General features: G+C 32.2%; 1 protein-coding gene across 16 annotated transcripts in view; it reads left to right on the top strand.

Annotated features, from left to right (window-relative positions):
- Positions 1-17,221, top strand: part of LOC106868006 (rho guanine nucleotide exchange factor 28) — a 561,000-nt gene that overhangs the window by 527,909 nt on the left and 15,870 nt on the right. For 15 of the 16 annotated variants that reach the window (XM_052976095.1, XM_052976105.1, XM_052976107.1 and 12 more), the window contains 3 exons: positions 12,057-12,209; positions 14,769-14,863; positions 16,517-16,762. In XM_052976095.1, the coding sequence (XP_052832055.1) occupies positions 12,057-12,209; positions 14,769-14,863; positions 16,517-16,762 (494 nt within the window). The remainder of the gene's footprint in view (positions 1-12,056; positions 12,210-14,768; positions 14,864-16,516; positions 16,763-17,221) is intronic. The other variant, XM_052976117.1, reaches the window with a different exon arrangement.

Genomic DNA, 17,221 nt, shown 5'->3' with positions numbered 1-17,221 from the left:
TGTTTCATGTAGTTTTTTTTCTCTAGAAGCTCAATAGATATTCTCTGAAAAATTTTTCCCACTTTTACTTGTTATTGTGCAAAGTTTCATTGTGAAGAGTTTATCTATTAACATATATTGATTAATCCTTAATAGTTTCATTATATATCTTGAAGCTACACACAGTAAACTGCTTTCAAGACAGTTTACACATATCCAATATATATAAAAAATGAATTGATTATTATTTTGTGGTCAGTGTAAATGTGAAGTACGTTATTCTTTTGTTTTTTTATATATTATTTTTCTGTTTTGTGATGGCAGGGCTAATTGGGATGAATAAAAGTTTTGAATATATGCTAACAATCAATTCTTGTATTTGAGACAACAGAGAGGAACATATTTTTTATTATCAAAAGAATAGGAACTTTTATTTTTAATTTACAATTGTTTCAATATTATCTTTAGCTATCGTTCATTTATTCAGTCTCAGTAAGTTCTTTTTTATTGGTAATCAGTGGAAATTACCAATGTTCTTCCTTTGTTATTGGTAGTTTAAAAGGATACAAAACAAAACTTATCCAGTGCCTTTCTATACGTGCACCCACAAAATGTGTTTTTTTTTTAATTAAGGGAAATAACTCTTCAGATAATTACATTGTGGCTATTATCTAATAGCCACAATATATACAATAAGTTCATTATTGTATACAATAATGTATATACAATAATGAACTTATTGTATACAGTGCTCAGGTACATTTAGAGGTAGACACACTCTTACAAACTAGTGAAAGTTCTTTAAGAATGTTCTATGTATAAATGGCAGAAATACATATCAGTATGTTAATTTCCAGTATGCAAGTTGTAAATATATAGTGTAACCATTTAGATATTGCCACTATCTTTTTAAATCCAGCTGCATTTCACGTGGAATTTTTGGTCCTCTAAATTCATTTTGGTATGTAAATCAATCCACCTATTTTGATTGTAAATTAGGTCTGAAAAATCTGACTCATATGCTGGAAAATGTATGTTATTTTCATTTTGCAAAACTCCAATCTCGAATTTGTGTTTAGAATTAATAGTGTGTAATACATACACCAATAATTAAAGGTTTTGCCCATATAAAGTACATCATCATTCAGGAAAATCAACAACAACATAGAGCCTAATAACTTTTAGATCTGATTGATTTCACTAAAATTCAGTCTTTACTAGATACCCAACTTTGGCAAATGTTGGCACTTCTTATACACTCTTTCTATCTGAGTGAAACTTAACCATTGAAGTACAGTATGAAGTGTCATTTGAATGTAACCTACCCTGAGCTTGTAGCCTATCCTGAATATGTATCATCAAATTGAAAATCTTGCTATCTCTCCTGCTCTAAATCCATGTTGTATGTAAATACTCTTGATCAATTTATTCCCTAGCTTGGTATTTTAAAACCTCTGTATAATTTTAGCATGGTTATATTTTTACAGAATAGTTTTAAGTTTAAAATTTTTTCTTTCTTGTATTATCTCTGTGTTCTGACTGTCTGCTACTGTTTGCTTTTCACATATAAGTTATGAGATCTAATGAAAGAATTATGTTAATATATGTTTTTTCAGTATTTTATGTACTCTCCTTGTTGGTATATCTGTATTTTTCTTAGATTATGTTGATTTTCATGTTTTTGGGCTTTTCCTCTTCATCTTGGGTGTGTTGCTGAGACAACATTCAGTCATGGTATTTTCTAGATTTGTCTTCAGACATTTTTCAACTTGGTCTCTCAAGAAGATGATTAGAGAGAAAAACAGTTGAACTACCATGACAGCAACATATTCAAGATGTGGAAACATAGTTTGAAAGCAAACATCATGAAGTCTCTATAGTGTTAGCATATTAGTTAATTGTTATAACTCGTTATACCTAACAACTTTATTTATTTAAAAAATAAAAGACCTGACTAATTAAATCTGTTCATATTTCAATTGAACTGCATAATTTATAATCTATTAAATAGATATATGGGAAAAATGCTTTAAAGAGAATATGTAGTTTTTACCTTTTGGTGTGTGAAACGAGGTGTAGAGTCAATGACACTCTTATGATATCTTAATGATATTTTAAATTAAGTTAATGAATTGAACATTTATGTAGTAAAATATAGTAGAATACAGGTAAGCTTTGAACAAGATTGCTCTGCAATCTCATTTTATTAGTTGTAATCATCTCATTTCATTTACATGTTTAATGCTTCTGAGAGAGGCATGCATTTCCCATTATCACATTTTCTTGACTCAAGAATCAAATCTTGTATGTATATAGGGGGGGGGGATCAATCATAAATAACTTATTGAACATACTTCTTCACCATACTCTCTTTACTGAGCTTCCTTTAAACATGTATTGGTTAAACTATGATAATTTTAATTTTATTTAACAGGAATACATTTTTTTTACATGCAATATTTATTTTGAAGATAAAAAAATGGGCTAACTAAGCAACTTCAGATTTGAAAGAAAATATCTATTTCACACCAAATACCATCATTATAATACCAGCTTTCTAAATTTAAGTAGACAAGATTTGTCTAAGCACAAAAAGAAAAATGAAAAAGACAAACTTAGATTATATATAAAATTGACATATCTACCTTTAGGTATTGATTGAATTTTGAAATATTAACAATATCAAAAATTTTTTTGGTTATTTAAGCTATCTCAACTTAGAGATAATAACGGTTAATTTGTTGACTTCATAAGATTTTATAAATTTTCAAGAGAACATGAAATAAATTCTTTTATGAAACAGGGGATCTCAAAGCATTTAAAACCAAAAATAATAACAGCATGTAAATATTTATATGCTATTATAAATATTATATAGAGAGAGCTATGTACTTTGAGATGTAGAGGTGCATGGTTCAGTGGTTAAAGCATCAGGCTTACACTCATGATGTTGCGAGTTCGATTTCTGGACTGGGCTGTGCGTTGTGTTCTTGAGCAAGACACTTTATTTCATGTTGCTCCAGTTCACTCAGCTGTAGAAATGAGTTGCGATGTCACTGGTGCCAAACTGTATCAGTCTTTGCCTTTCCCTTGGATAACACTGGTGGCGTGGAGAGGGGAAGTTGGTATGCATGGGTGATTCCTGGGTTTTCATAAACAACTTTGTGCCTTGGAGGGTAACTTTCTATGTGTAATACTATGGTCATTTGTGACTGAAGGAGTCATTACGTTTTTGGGCCTATTTCAAAAAAGAATTATTTCAGGTTCTCTTGAATGATTATAAATTTTTATGCTGTCAACAACGTACAATTCTCACTGGTAGGAATAAAGTTTCTAAAATGAATAGTGAAATTCAAAGAATTGCTTTGGTCCAATGGTAAAGTGCCTGTCATGTCAACAGGAGATATGGGTCTCAAATCAGCCTTCAACTTTTTCTTTCCAAAAGAGATTTTCATCCTAATAATTTACATGCTATTATTATTTATAGATTTATGTACTTCAAGATCCACTGTTAACTTAATTTACTTGGCTCTGGACATAATCATGATTTTTTTTTTTTAAGAATAAAATAATTATCTTTGACTCATGTGCATGGTCCTTGCAACATTTCTGACATAATATTAAAATATATTTTATTTAATTTATATATGTCAATTCATTTTTGTTTCTTTTTTCCTTTACTTAAATATTGATAGTATATGTAGAAAAAAAAAATTGGCTCTTTTTGTGAAGAATTTGATTTCAAATTCTATTTAATAACAGCAATGAATCTTCCTAATGCAATGACAATTACCTTGTAGTGCAGTTTGCAATGCTTTATATATTCCCCATTACACCTGGCTCAATTTCCAAGTGCAAGATGTAAACTAGGATTGACAAGAATTTTTTTTCTAATATTATATAGCTCAAATATAGTTTGATGTGGCTACATATGTTAATCATCTCACTGGAAAAGTTTGATGGTATGAAGTTAGTTGTAAATGTTAGGTGTTTGGCTTAAAAATTAATTTGGCAGTGTATTCACTGCACTGAGTAGCAAAAAATATATTAGAACATCCAGTCTGTATGCTTGTGTGTTGACAACAAAGGGTTCTTTTCTGAGTGAGGGCCAGATTGTGTGATGTTTGTATACAAAGTGTGATGTTGCATATTAGTGAAATATGGGCATTAGATACAGTAAATATGTGGAAACTGGAAAGAAATGAGACAGTATGCTACACTAAATGTGTTATGTTAGTGTGTATGAGAAGACCAAGTTCAAATGAGCTGATAGAAAAAGTGGGTAAAAGACAAATCAGAAGAAGTGTACTACATAGTATGCTACCATCGTCATCATCATCATCTTCATTGTTGTCGTCATCATAATTATATGTAATTTTATTCTCCATGCTTTGCATGAATCAGATGGGCCCTTTGATCATTATCTTTCCAAAGTTCAACCCCTGACATCAGCTTTCACTGTGTCTTCCTTACTCTTCCTCTTCTGCAGATTTCCTCCTGTCATCCTTTCAGATTCTTTTAGATTACTTGGCACTTCATTACCTGACTGACATCCTCCATAATACATGACAGGTTGTTTGTACCTGTTCAGTCTCTCACTTGCATGTTACATCTGATTCCACCATTACCCATTTTCCCTATTGGCTTGATTGTGCCTCATCATTCATACATGTTAAGATTCACATCCAGCACTACATGCTTGCCTCACTTCCTTCCAGCTTTCACATATCAATGTTCATGTTTTGCTATTATTCAGCATTGCAATTTGTACACAAGTATCATTTAATGTACCCTTTACCCATGGAGACAATTTCTTTGCCAGCATGGGTATTAGTTTTCTGAAAGTCCTTGTTCTTAATCATTTAGGCTACTATGATATAACTATAGTGGTCAATAGGAATAATTCTACTACCTGGTTGCTTATTCATGTGACTGGTGCATATCCTACTTCAAAAAATATTTTTAATATTTCAGTGATTGTCTCTGATAGTCTGGCTGCTTCCCTTGCCTTCTGAATGGCCATTTCAACTTTATAGCTGTCATATTAAGTTACTAGTCCCTTTATTAGATTCACATGGGAATAAACTTTCTCTCACAGGTTTGCTTCATTCAGCAACTGCTCTGATTAACATTTCTATACCTGCTACTTCTTGGTATCAGTGAGGGCAAGTCTATTGCTCATGTTGTGTGTACACTTTTCCCATTGGTGTCTTGGTTTTTATTGATAGACTACTTTGCTATCTGAAACATCTCATGCTTCCAATCCCCTCATTGCAGGAATATTGATGGACTTCTCACTTTTTACCTCTCATACTACTATATATCATCATCATCATTGAATGTCTGTTTTCCATGCTGGCATGGGTTTGAAATTTGAACTGAAAACTGGTAACCTGGGGAGCTGCACCAGGTTCCAATCTGATTTGGGATGGTTTCTATGGCTGGATGCCCTTCCTAATGCCAACCACTCCAAGAGTGTAATGGGTGCCAATTTTGTGACATTGGCATTGGCCAAACATGCTGGGTCACTGACTTGAAGAATTTTAGTTGAATGAATCAATCCCAGTACTCTTTAAAGCCTGATACTTATTCTATCAATCCCTTTTGTCAAACTGCTGAATTACTGGGATATATCATATATGGTATCCATAAATTATCATTACAGTTTGAAAACAAAAATAAGGAGAACTCAGCATAGTTTATTGGAAAACATAAGCAAACAAATGTTTTATTAGAAAAATCAGAACTCTTCCACTTGGGCTCAGTTGGTTGCATGCATTAAGTAGATGCAATAAATTGTAGAAGATGTAAAGATAGTTTATGGGCACCATGTGTGTGTGTGTATACCTGATGTCTAGCTTTTGTTCTGGCTACTTAATATTGTTCGTTGCTCCTCCCTTTTTTTCCAATCATTTCAGTCCTTCAGCTGTCTCTTTCTCTCTATTGTATTCTTCTGCTTGGATGGAAACTTACTCCATCTATGCATCTACTCTGTAGTTTGCAGCAGGTTGTCCTGTAGAAACTTCCCCATTGTCTTTGTAATAATTCTGTCTTCATTGTATTCTCATATTGCACATAAATTAGTGTTTCTTTGAATCCATGTCTGGCTGAGGAATCTTTTAGCTTCTATATCATTCTGTAGATTGTCTTGTATCTCTGAGTCCATCTAGCTTTTGCCCAGAGGTTACTGATCATTAGTCCTATGTTGAGTTGCACGTCCTTCATCATGGAAAGATTTAATATTCACAACCAGCTCCCTACTCAATTTTCCAGTGAGTATGAAGTCTCTGTGGTTTGCATATTCACCATTCGTATGCCATCTAGTGACTGGTTGCTTTGCTGACGTTAGTATTGCAAATGGTTAGGTCATTGGTATTACAGAACTCCAAGAGCCTTGAAATCTTCTTATTCGTCATACCTTATCCATAGTGCCTATGTATACTCAAATATTCATAATGTTGTTGCCCAGTGTCCATTTAAAGTCAGCAACCCTGATAATGAGGTTGTGTTATTTATTAATTACCAAAGTAGTCTACCTTATAAAAGCAATTCTTTTGCATACCTGTCAGTCTTGAATAGAAGCACACAGCATATGTAGAGATCCCTAATGATGTGTTGCCTGTGATTAGGCTTGATTAATCTTCTCAAAAATATCCTCACTCTACATGCCCCAGGACTGTTATTCCCCACTAAAAGAATCTATAATTGCGTTCTCTCTCTCTTAATAACAATCTATTCGAACTCTGATCTCTACACTCTCTGTAGACCTACCTTTCATCTTGCCAACACTAATAGTGGCTCTCCTGAAATTTTGTGCCTGATAAGAAAGGATATTTCTGTATCTGAAAGGGACAACAATAGCAGTGTGAGTGCCTTTGATGATGAAGAAAGGGAGCAGCATTAACATAAGTGTTAGAACTGTATTAGGGTTTTTCATTGTATTTGTAATTTTGGCACCTTTTTATTTTGACTGGATTCCCTTCCTGTGTACATTTTATTGTGACACCAGCACAAGGAAAGCTGGGTATTATTAACTAAAGTGTCTTGGTTATACTATGTCAATTTCTTTCTTTCTTTCTTTTTATTTCAAGGTACCGCTTTCTTAGGTGTTTTACTATTGCTGTGGCTTGCAAAGTCCATGTCTTCTCTTTGCACGCTTTTTATTCAGAATGGCTGCTCTTCTTGAAGCTTTACCTTCACTATGTCCATATATACATACATCATCTTCATCATCATCATCATATTTCCCTTTTCATGCTAGCATGGGTTGGAAAGATCTGAAGTATGGCAAATTACCAACCACTCAGTTGTATGTCATCTCAGGTGTTTGATTACTTCACTTAATCTTCCATTTTTATGTGCTTCCTCTTTCACTGACTCCACCTAGTACAGTTCTTTTTACCCAGCTCTCATTATACATTCACACTATATGTCCATTTCAGCTGATCAGTTTCTTTTAAATCACCTTAATGTCTAGTTGTTATGGATACTATTTATCATACTAAGTACTTTTGAGAAGAGTTATACTATACTCAGTGCCCATATTTCACAATAGCAAAATTTCATGTACACTCTTTGTACAGTTAGCATCTTTTCTATGAAAGGGAAACTTTTTTTTGTCAGTCTCCCATAAAATCTCCCATACTTTCTGTTAATCTTGCTACTATACTTTTATGGATAGCATAACTATAATTAAAATTCTTAAATGATAGAAAATGGAAATATCTAAAAATGAGCCACCTAAGCCGTTCATGGACATATTTCATGACTATCTCCCAGCTATTTTCTTTATGTCTAGAGCTTTGAAGTCTTGAATCTTAACCAATCTGCTAGAGATGATATGATGCTGCATCTAATTTATTAATGCCCTCAAAGTCTCTGTCCGCTTCCTGCTATCCCAGATAGTAGTAGTAATTTGTATTATGTGTGGGTTTACTACTATTAACTATTTTGACATGCACATCACTTCATGTACTTTCTGTCAAACCCAGCTTCATAAAAAGATAAAAAATTTAAACGTCACAGGCATATTTGCGTATGGTTGAGAATTCACTTCACGATGGTGGCGTTCCAAGTTTCACTCCACGACATGGCACTATGAGCAAACACCTACCGTGGCCTCACGTTAGCGAATGCTTGGTGAATGAAATTTTGTAGAAGAAATCCCATGTAAGGCGTGAACGTGCGCACGCATGTGACAATAAAAGAAAAAAAAACAAAAAAAAAACAGAAGCAAACATTACAGGTAGATAACTCTCTAAAGAGAAAACTAACTCAATAGAAGAAACTTTGGAATAGATTAAAAAAATAATCAGATGATGTCCAATGGTAGATTTAATTGATTAAAAATATATTGAAAGCATTATCCCAGCATGGTTACTTTCTTGATAAGTTTTCATTAGGAGTTTATTTTACCCATACTAATTTCTCTGTAGATGCATGGTTAGCATGGTAGAATTAATTAAAAAAAAATATCTTTTACTGAAGTTATTTTTTGTAAATTAACTGGATCCCTTTAGAGAGACTAGTCAACTACAAAATACAGTTGGAACTTATCACTCAAGTAAATTGCAGATAAAGTAAAGATACAAATATCAAAAAGGTAAATATTACATGCGCTGTTGTAGTGGTCACAAAAGCTGTTGCAAGGTTTAAAGTATAATGGCTCGCTAGCGCGTTAATTAACCGCGACTATTTCTACCTTACAATATTCAATTCGTGTTAAACGTAAATAGTCTTTTGTGCCGGATTGAAAGTGGTTTATAGTAATGATATAATGTAGTGATATAGATCTTGTGTAGGTAAAATACTGTTAACACTGTACGGATATGACGGGACTTATGTGGATGTTGATATAAGGGACGCAATTCAGTAAATCAAAATTATATACGGGTTATTTCCCCTATAATCACAGTCCATTGTAAAATGGAACTACAGTTACAAAGCAGATGCAAACAATCAGGAAAACGATTTTCGTTTTTAGTATTAATGTCAATTGACAAGGATGATATTTCTGAAATCTACCTTGTGGTGATATAAATTTCCTGAGCATAAAAATATTGTCAAGTAACGAGTAAAGATAATGTAACTGTTTGTTTATTCTGGTAGAAGATTGAATTTACAAATAAAATATTAGTTAAGATCTATTCTATAAGCTTTGTTGAAATTTCATTTAAATTCTATTGGAATTGAAAAAAAGGGGTTCTATTAATGTATTGCATCAAATTTCTGTCACATTCAGGCTCTTCTTTAATACCTTTCAATTATCTAGCAATTTTCTGTCCTGAGACTCTCAGACTGACTAATTGGACCAGCATTTTTGTATCATCCTATAACAATCGATCTTAGACCTTATTTATAATAAGCATCCACGTTGTTAGAAGTCTAATAATATTAGCTGCTACATTGTTGGGAAATAACATCTTTGGATGTGTAATGTAAGTAGTAATGAGTTGTACATGTAATTACAGGTACAACTCTCTTTTTGTCACTTCCTGTATCATACTGAATCTCCCTGAGAACTATATGAAGGGTATTTATGTCTGTGGAGGGCTCAGCCACTTGCACGTCGATTTCACAATCAAGCTGTTCCATTCATTGGATCAACTGGAACAGTCACTGCTGTAACTGACAGAGTGCCAGATGTCATAACGTCCTCTCAATTTTAATGTGCACTCTTGGCAGGTTTAATGTTGTACTGAGAAAATTAAGCATTATTGAAGTGAATGTCAATGACAATTTTTAAGTTCAACCCTTTAAAATTTTTTAAAAAATTTCCCCTAAATTTAAGTTTGTTTATTCAGGTTACATAATAATATTAAGAAGGAGTCACCACAGTGTAAATTACTTTTTCTGAAAATTAGAACTTGTGTGTCACAAGTATTGTAATATCTAAAACCACATTAATTCACATAGTACTTCCTAGTCTTTTGTATCCATGATGATATGGTTGTAGATTATCAATCTAGCTGAATCACTTTTTAAATGAAATCCTGTCCACCCCCATGGACACTCATCATTCACCATTTTCTATTGTACTGTCTTTGATCCATGAAAGCATCCCATTTTCTAATAATTTTGTGGCACAAGAACATTTTCTATAAAATCGCTATGGTCTGAGATACTGAAAGACGAAACTGTTTTGCATTAGCAAACTTTAAGTTTTACATACACGTAAATATATAAATGTTTTCACTCAAGGCCTGAAATTTTGGTGGAGTGGGCTAGTTATTTACATCGACTCCAGAGCTCAGCTGGTACTTATCCTATTGTTTCCAAAAGAATGAAGGCAATGCTGACCTTGGCAAAATTTCAACTTGGTACATAGAATCAGAAGAAATTTTCCTCACCAGATTTTTCTGATGCAGTTCACTGCCTTGGTACATAAATAGTGAGAAAATGAAATTAAAGTTTTGAAGTTACAAAACTATCACTATTTTCAATAATTGTAGCATTATTAAACAGCTGAAAATGGTGGCGAGCTGGCAGAATCATTAGCATGCCGGGCGAAATGCTTAGTTGTATTTCGTCTGACATTACCTTCTGAGTTTAAATTCTACCAAGATCGACTTTGCCTTTCATTCTTCTGAGGTTGATGAAATAAGTACCAGTTATGCACTTGGGCCAATGTAATCAACTGGCCCCCTTCTCCCCACAAAATTTTGAAAGCCTTGTGCCTACGGTAGAAATAATTATTAAACAACTGAAAGTTTTTTTTTTTCCATCCAAGTTTTGCTTGAAATAATTTATATCCTTCCCAGCCTAATTTTTTGCCGTCTTTTGCTTTCATTATACATATTTTCACACCTAATTAACATGGATGAAGAAAGTTTTTTTTCACAAATGTCTTACTTCTTTTCTTCATGTTGATAACCACTTATCAAACTGAAGTAAATGCTGCAATATGCATTACCTTATGGCACAAAATATCTAGAAAGGAGTTTGGAAGTAAGCGAAAATATTGATCTCATAATTTGTTATATATATTTATACATTGATTTCAAATTTTGGTACAAGGCCAGAAATTTCGAGGGAGGGGTAAATTGATTACATCAACCCCAATATTCAACTGGTACTTAATTTTATTGAACCTGAAAGGATGAAAGACAAAGTTGACCTTTGTGGAATTTGAACTCGGAATATAAAGACAGACAAAATACCATGGAGCATTTTACCGAGCATGCTGACAATTCTCCCAGATCATTGCCTTATATATTTTTATATATTAATAATAATATTTAAGATAATATATATTAATAATAATAATAATAATAATAATAATAATGTACTTTGCAAGCTACATTTATGTTGGTACTTTTGATTCAAACAGTTGTTAGTTTAGACTAGTTTTCTCAATGACCATTTCATTTTGTTAAGTTAGCTATTGTTATTACATTTTAGCAACACACTCTTTCATGTCCAAATCCCTAAGTTCATCATCATTATCATCACCATCAGCCCATCTTCCATAGGTAATCTAAAAGACATTTCCAAAAATATCTTAACAAAGAACTTGGTGACAAGGCTCAATTAAACCCCCCCCCCCCACACGCACACATCTGCGTGCAATAAGTGTCACATACATATATACATTATTTACTGTGTTGAAATCTTCGATTATCTAGATCAGTGGTCCGCAAAACTGGATGGAGGCGTGAATATGATAAGCTAACAGACCTAGGGTGTATGGGAAAACTCATTTAAATAAACGGAGTCCTTCGTAGTGAAAAGATCGGGATAGTTTATCTGCACAATTACAATCCTGGACGTTTTAAAAATCTTGTGTTCCAGGGAGACTACTCAGAAATAGAGGGGAACCAACTCTCATATTCTAAGCATTTACTTTAAAACAAGGTTGTTTCAGATAGGCATATTTTTCTGTTTTACGTTTTTCTTTTCTTGTTTTAATTCAGAGGGGGGGGGGGATATAGAATATAAAATCATAATTAGTACCTATCAACATCTCTTGCCTTTGGAAATTGAGCTTAAAAAAAAATATTACAGAGCCATTCCCTGTCTTGTTGCCTTAGCAGTTTATTTTCCTACATTTCTGACTAGTATTTACTGTTGTCCTTCAGTTACCAAGCTAACAAAAGTCCTACAGGAAAATAGTGCGTGCTTAATGTCTCCAGTAGGGGGCGGCACCGAGCACTTAGGCAGTAGTATTAGCACACATGCTGTGCCCAAAAGGGCAGAAACATTTGCTGGTTTTGACAGTGATTTAAGGAAAGGTAAGGTTTGCTTGCTGTTATATATATTAACACCTAACTGAAAAAGTCACATAAGAAATTGCACAAAGCTCTTCCCCTCCTCTTAAGGACGACGCATGTTGGCACCTTAAAAAAAAAAACAAAAAAAACTGATCCCTTGCTTGTTGCTTACTTTTGACACTGACCACACTCTGGAGTAGATGGTTACCGTTATTTGTGATGACAGTTGTAGTATCGATAGTTTGAACACATTTCTTTTTTCCATTTGTATTGAAAAATGAAACTGAGCAATTATGATATCTACTTTGAGCTTCTGGATGTGAAGTAGAGACTTTATGTTAGATGTGAAATTAGTTTTCATTTGCAAAATGTTTAACATAATTTATTTGTGAATTTTGTTATTTTTTTTTTTTTTGAAAACCCTACATTGGATATTTTTATGAAATTAATAAACATTTGCAAATGTATAAGTTATTTTGATGTGTGACACTTTTGAAAGGTTTTCTTTCCCTATCTTTCTCTTTTTCTAAGCACCGAATTTTCTCTCTCTCTCTCTCTCTCTCTCTCTGTTTTTGTTCATGTTTACTGTTGGGTATGGTTGAAGCTGAACTGCTGGTATTTGAAACTAATTTCGTTGAAATTAAACTCCATAACTGAAGTGATCTCACTATTATATTATCATTATTGATATTTTGTAAATATGTAATAAAAATTTTATTCATTATTACAATTTTCTCTTCTGGCTACATTGGATATTTCTGATGAATATCTGGAATAAATTAAACATTAAAACTGAAAACTTGAAGATTGCTTTGCCTGGTTTAAGTGTTAATTTTGATCACTTTAACTCTAGTAGTCATTTCTATTATGGAGTTGTTCAATTTCCTCAGAAAGGAAGCATAACTTTTTTTTGTTGCTATTATTTGTTTTTTGGGGTTTTCACTAACAAATTGGTTCTTGGTGAATTTTATCTGTATTTTATTTATTTATTTTGCTTAAAAAATTTTTTTTTTTACTAATGTAATAATATACTAATAAACATCATTAATCCTCTTAATTAAATTTTATGAAAATATTAAAACCATTTTATACTTTTAATAGTGTATACGACAATTTTTTTTGTAACATAGATAATTCTAGTAGCATTGATTCACTGAGTAAAATAGTATTGCTAAATGTAAATTGCCTAAAATTTTCATTAATTCTAAGTTATTAGTTAATATATCTGAATAGTGATTTAAAATTTTGCACTGAATATGCTTGTGGTATCCAAAACAAGGAAGGACTGTCCATTTTCATTCTCTTCTATTTTGTTGATACTCACAAATGTATTCTGTTTTTATTTTTATATTTCACCAAATAGCCACAAATCTTATTTCTTCACATTTCTATCTCTTGAACCTATGATGTTTCTCTAAGTAAATGAATATTCTTCTCACTAAGCATGCATATTTTTTTATTATTTTTTTTTTTATTACCACATGTCTGACTGCTGGAAAGTGACACCTCTCATTTTCCTTTCTTTGCTCTCCTGAACTTCAGCTGTTCATTAATAAGCTGCTTATTGACAGTTTTATGCATAGGCTTTATGTTATGGACTTGTCCTCTCTTATTTATTACTGTACTATTAACAAAATATTTCTCTTAAATTATAAATCTTACTGTAATGTAAATATTTAGTGAAAATTGATCATCCAATTATATTACATCACTAAACATGATGGATATTTAAACAACATGTTCTTGAATAGTTGGTAGGTTGGGTGAAGTGCTGGTGAGAGGACAATTATACTTGAAATATGTATACACACACATTACCTAGTTTTCTATTTTTTATCACATTGTTTACATAAACGTATTTTTTAATGAAATATCCTAACTTACAGTGCTAGTTCTGAATCCTATAGAAAATCTATACAGAAAACCTTAAAAATAAAATATATTTTTAGGTACTTAATTTGTTATAAAATTTAAAAACATCAGATGTATATTAAGTCATTATAAAATCTTCAAATATGATACTGAAACTAGAATTTAAATTTAGAACTGTGTTTCAATTCTTATTTTTGGTGTCTACAAAGACAACTACCCTAATAATGCTACTCTCTTGCTTAATTTCTGAAAACGTTTTGGTAAGTATTTTAAGTTGAATTTGTTAGTGGTTTTTGGAAAATGTTTGAATTTGTTTGAATTTTAAGTTGAATTTGTTTGTGGCTTTTGGAAAATGTTTGCAAAAATATTGAAAAATTTATAAGAAAATTGACATTTTATAATAGGGCTAACGGGCATACACAAAGAATTCATTAATTTTTATAAAAATGTATTTTTCACAATTCTAAAACACTTATTTAAAATTTGGTACCAGTATGTTGATGTTTCAAACAATGAGGTGTTTACCTCAAAGGACCCCCCCCCTCCAAAAAAAACAACCAAAAAAACAAAAAACAAAACAGTCTTGCTCAGAGTTGGGTGGGGGAACTTGAGTTTTGTAACTAAACTGGAAAGGAAGAAATATTCATGCAAAGTTTATTAAAACTGTCTTGTGCTTTGTCTTAATTCTTTAAAATGACTCTTGTTTAGATCCTGGTCAGAAACGTCCACATTCTTATGTCAACCAGGAGTGTCGCAGTGCCAGTATGTTTAATCTACATGAAAGTGATAGTTCTGGTTCTAAGGTGAGATAAACTTTCTAACAGTTTTCATTCATTGTTTATCTTTAATATTATTGAGAATATTTTGATGGCTGCCGTTTTGAATTGTTATCCAGATTTTTTTTAATATCTCTTTCAACCTCATAAAAATTCTGCCATTTTCACCAACACTATCAAACATATTTTCATGTCCCTTTTTTTCCCATGAAAGCACAGGTTGAATGAATCTACTGGTCACATTCTTTTGTCGTTTTATTTTTGTGAAGTACTGCATCTTAAGATTACATTTATTCTATATTTTGTTTTCATTTTCCTTTTAAAGTTTTTAAAATAAATACCTATAATTACTGTTTTATGCTGTAAAATTTGGGCAAAAATAGTCTGCCATATGCTTGTGTGGTGGTAGCTCCTTCAAGGTACAAGTTAAGTTCCCCTTCTAAATAGATATTGATGACTTTGTTTCATGTTGAGTAATATTTACATAAAGTTACAAATCTTCATACACCCTCCTCCCTTAATCACTTCTGCTAACTCCATCATACTTGCACAGCTTAGAAATAGCTTTACAAAATGTTTCCATGCCTTCCTGGCTTTTGTTCTTATATTTCAGTTGCTTAACTTTCTACAATGAAATCTAATTGTTTCTTCTTCACTCTGGCACATTTTCTTAAGAACTATAATTAGCCAACTGATTGCTCCATACAAGTACTACTTCTCTCATTCAGTCTAAGTCTCTATTTATTTGAAATCAACCTATTTAACATTGTCACATTGCATAAGCAATTCAAATCACACTAAACTTGTTCCTCTTAAGAGACGCAATTGCTTTCTCGTCACAAGCAAAGTATAGTCATGTTACATATCTGGAGTACACATAAGACTAAACTTAACTTGGTTAATCTTTTATCTGTAACTTGTTTCAGTCATTCAGTCATAATCAAACAAATTGCCCTTGGTACTGATATTTTTAAGTCTGCCTCTTATTCTAGTGGTCTCTTTTGTTGAACTGCTGTGTTACAGGGGGACATAAACAAACCAACACTGGTTTCCAAATGGTGGATAGGGGAACAGAGACACAAAGATAGGGATGGTTAAATCTTTATAGTCTGCAGAACTTTTACAGACTCATGCAATGTGGAATGATGAGGAAATGCTGTTAAACAAAATACTTAAAATGAAAAAAGATGAGACTGGCTCGTCAAATGAGCTTCAATGGGTGTTGTACGGATTTTGTGAGTTTAAGAAAGTAATTTGCAGAACAGATAATCTTCCTCTCACACCTTAACCACTTCTCACAATGTACCGCAGACAATCTTTGTTAAAAAAATCAGTGTGGAATTTGTTTTACTGTGCTAATCTTCAAAATAAAGTTCCTTTTGGTTTACAAATTTTCTTGATACTAATTTTGTCTTCTTTATGGTAAACTGTTTCACTCTTGTATTTAAGAAGTTAGTGTTAGGAAGGGTTTCTGTTTTAGAAAATAGTTTATCAAAAATGGTAACATGGAAACAATTCCACTAGAAACTTTCACTCAAACATTTTAATTTTTCACACATCATTCACTGAATTCATTGTAAAACTCAGTTGACTTTTGTTTTGAAATTTGTACAATTTCAAATTCTCATATTTTATTATGTTTATTTTTTTATCTTTTTTTTTTAAATTTTTTTTTTTTAGGACTCCATGAAAATCAACAACCGAAAGAGTACAGGTTATATTCAAAGTATGGTTACTAAACATCACACACTTGATAGTACAGACACAAATAATCAACCAGTTAATTTAGCAGGAATGGCCTTAGTTAGCTGTATTGATCTACCGCCTGTCCCTTCAAATTCAGATACCTCAGCTGTTTTGACACCACCACCAACTGCTTTAGATCAGAATACAGCACAAATTTATCATTTTCTCCATAGTTTCCTTGTGAGTAGAATATTGTTTTTCCAAATCCTTTTAGAAAGTATATAATTATTCTGTTATGTTCTATGTATGAAATGAAATTGGAAACAATCTATAATGCTATAATTTATATTCTTTCTAAGATGATTGACTGCTAAACTATGGGACAAAATTGAAAGTTGGGGGCATTTTTATTATTATTATTATTACTATTATTCTTTGCTCTATATACGTAAAGTTGAAATTATGGAATGAAATTGAAGACATAATCTATTGCAAAGACACGCTGAACTCTACATGTTTCTTTTTATCCCCTCTTTTGTTTATTTTCTCTTATCCCTTTCTGTTGAAGAGCATAGGCTCGAAACAGAAAATACTTTTTCACTTTTCCTGTGCGCCTAATACACTTGTTTGTTGTTCATACATCTGTCTTCGTCTTTTGTTTTCCAATAAAATTCCACACACACACACACAAACACACAC

This window comes from Octopus bimaculoides, chromosome 2 (assembly GCF_001194135.2).
Source record: "Octopus bimaculoides isolate UCB-OBI-ISO-001 chromosome 2, ASM119413v2, whole genome shotgun sequence".
NCBI classification, from domain to species: Eukaryota; Metazoa; Mollusca; class Cephalopoda; order Octopoda; family Octopodidae; genus Octopus; species Octopus bimaculoides.
The sequence above is the reverse complement of the archived record's forward strand: the minus strand, read 5'-3'. Positions and strand labels throughout refer to the sequence as shown.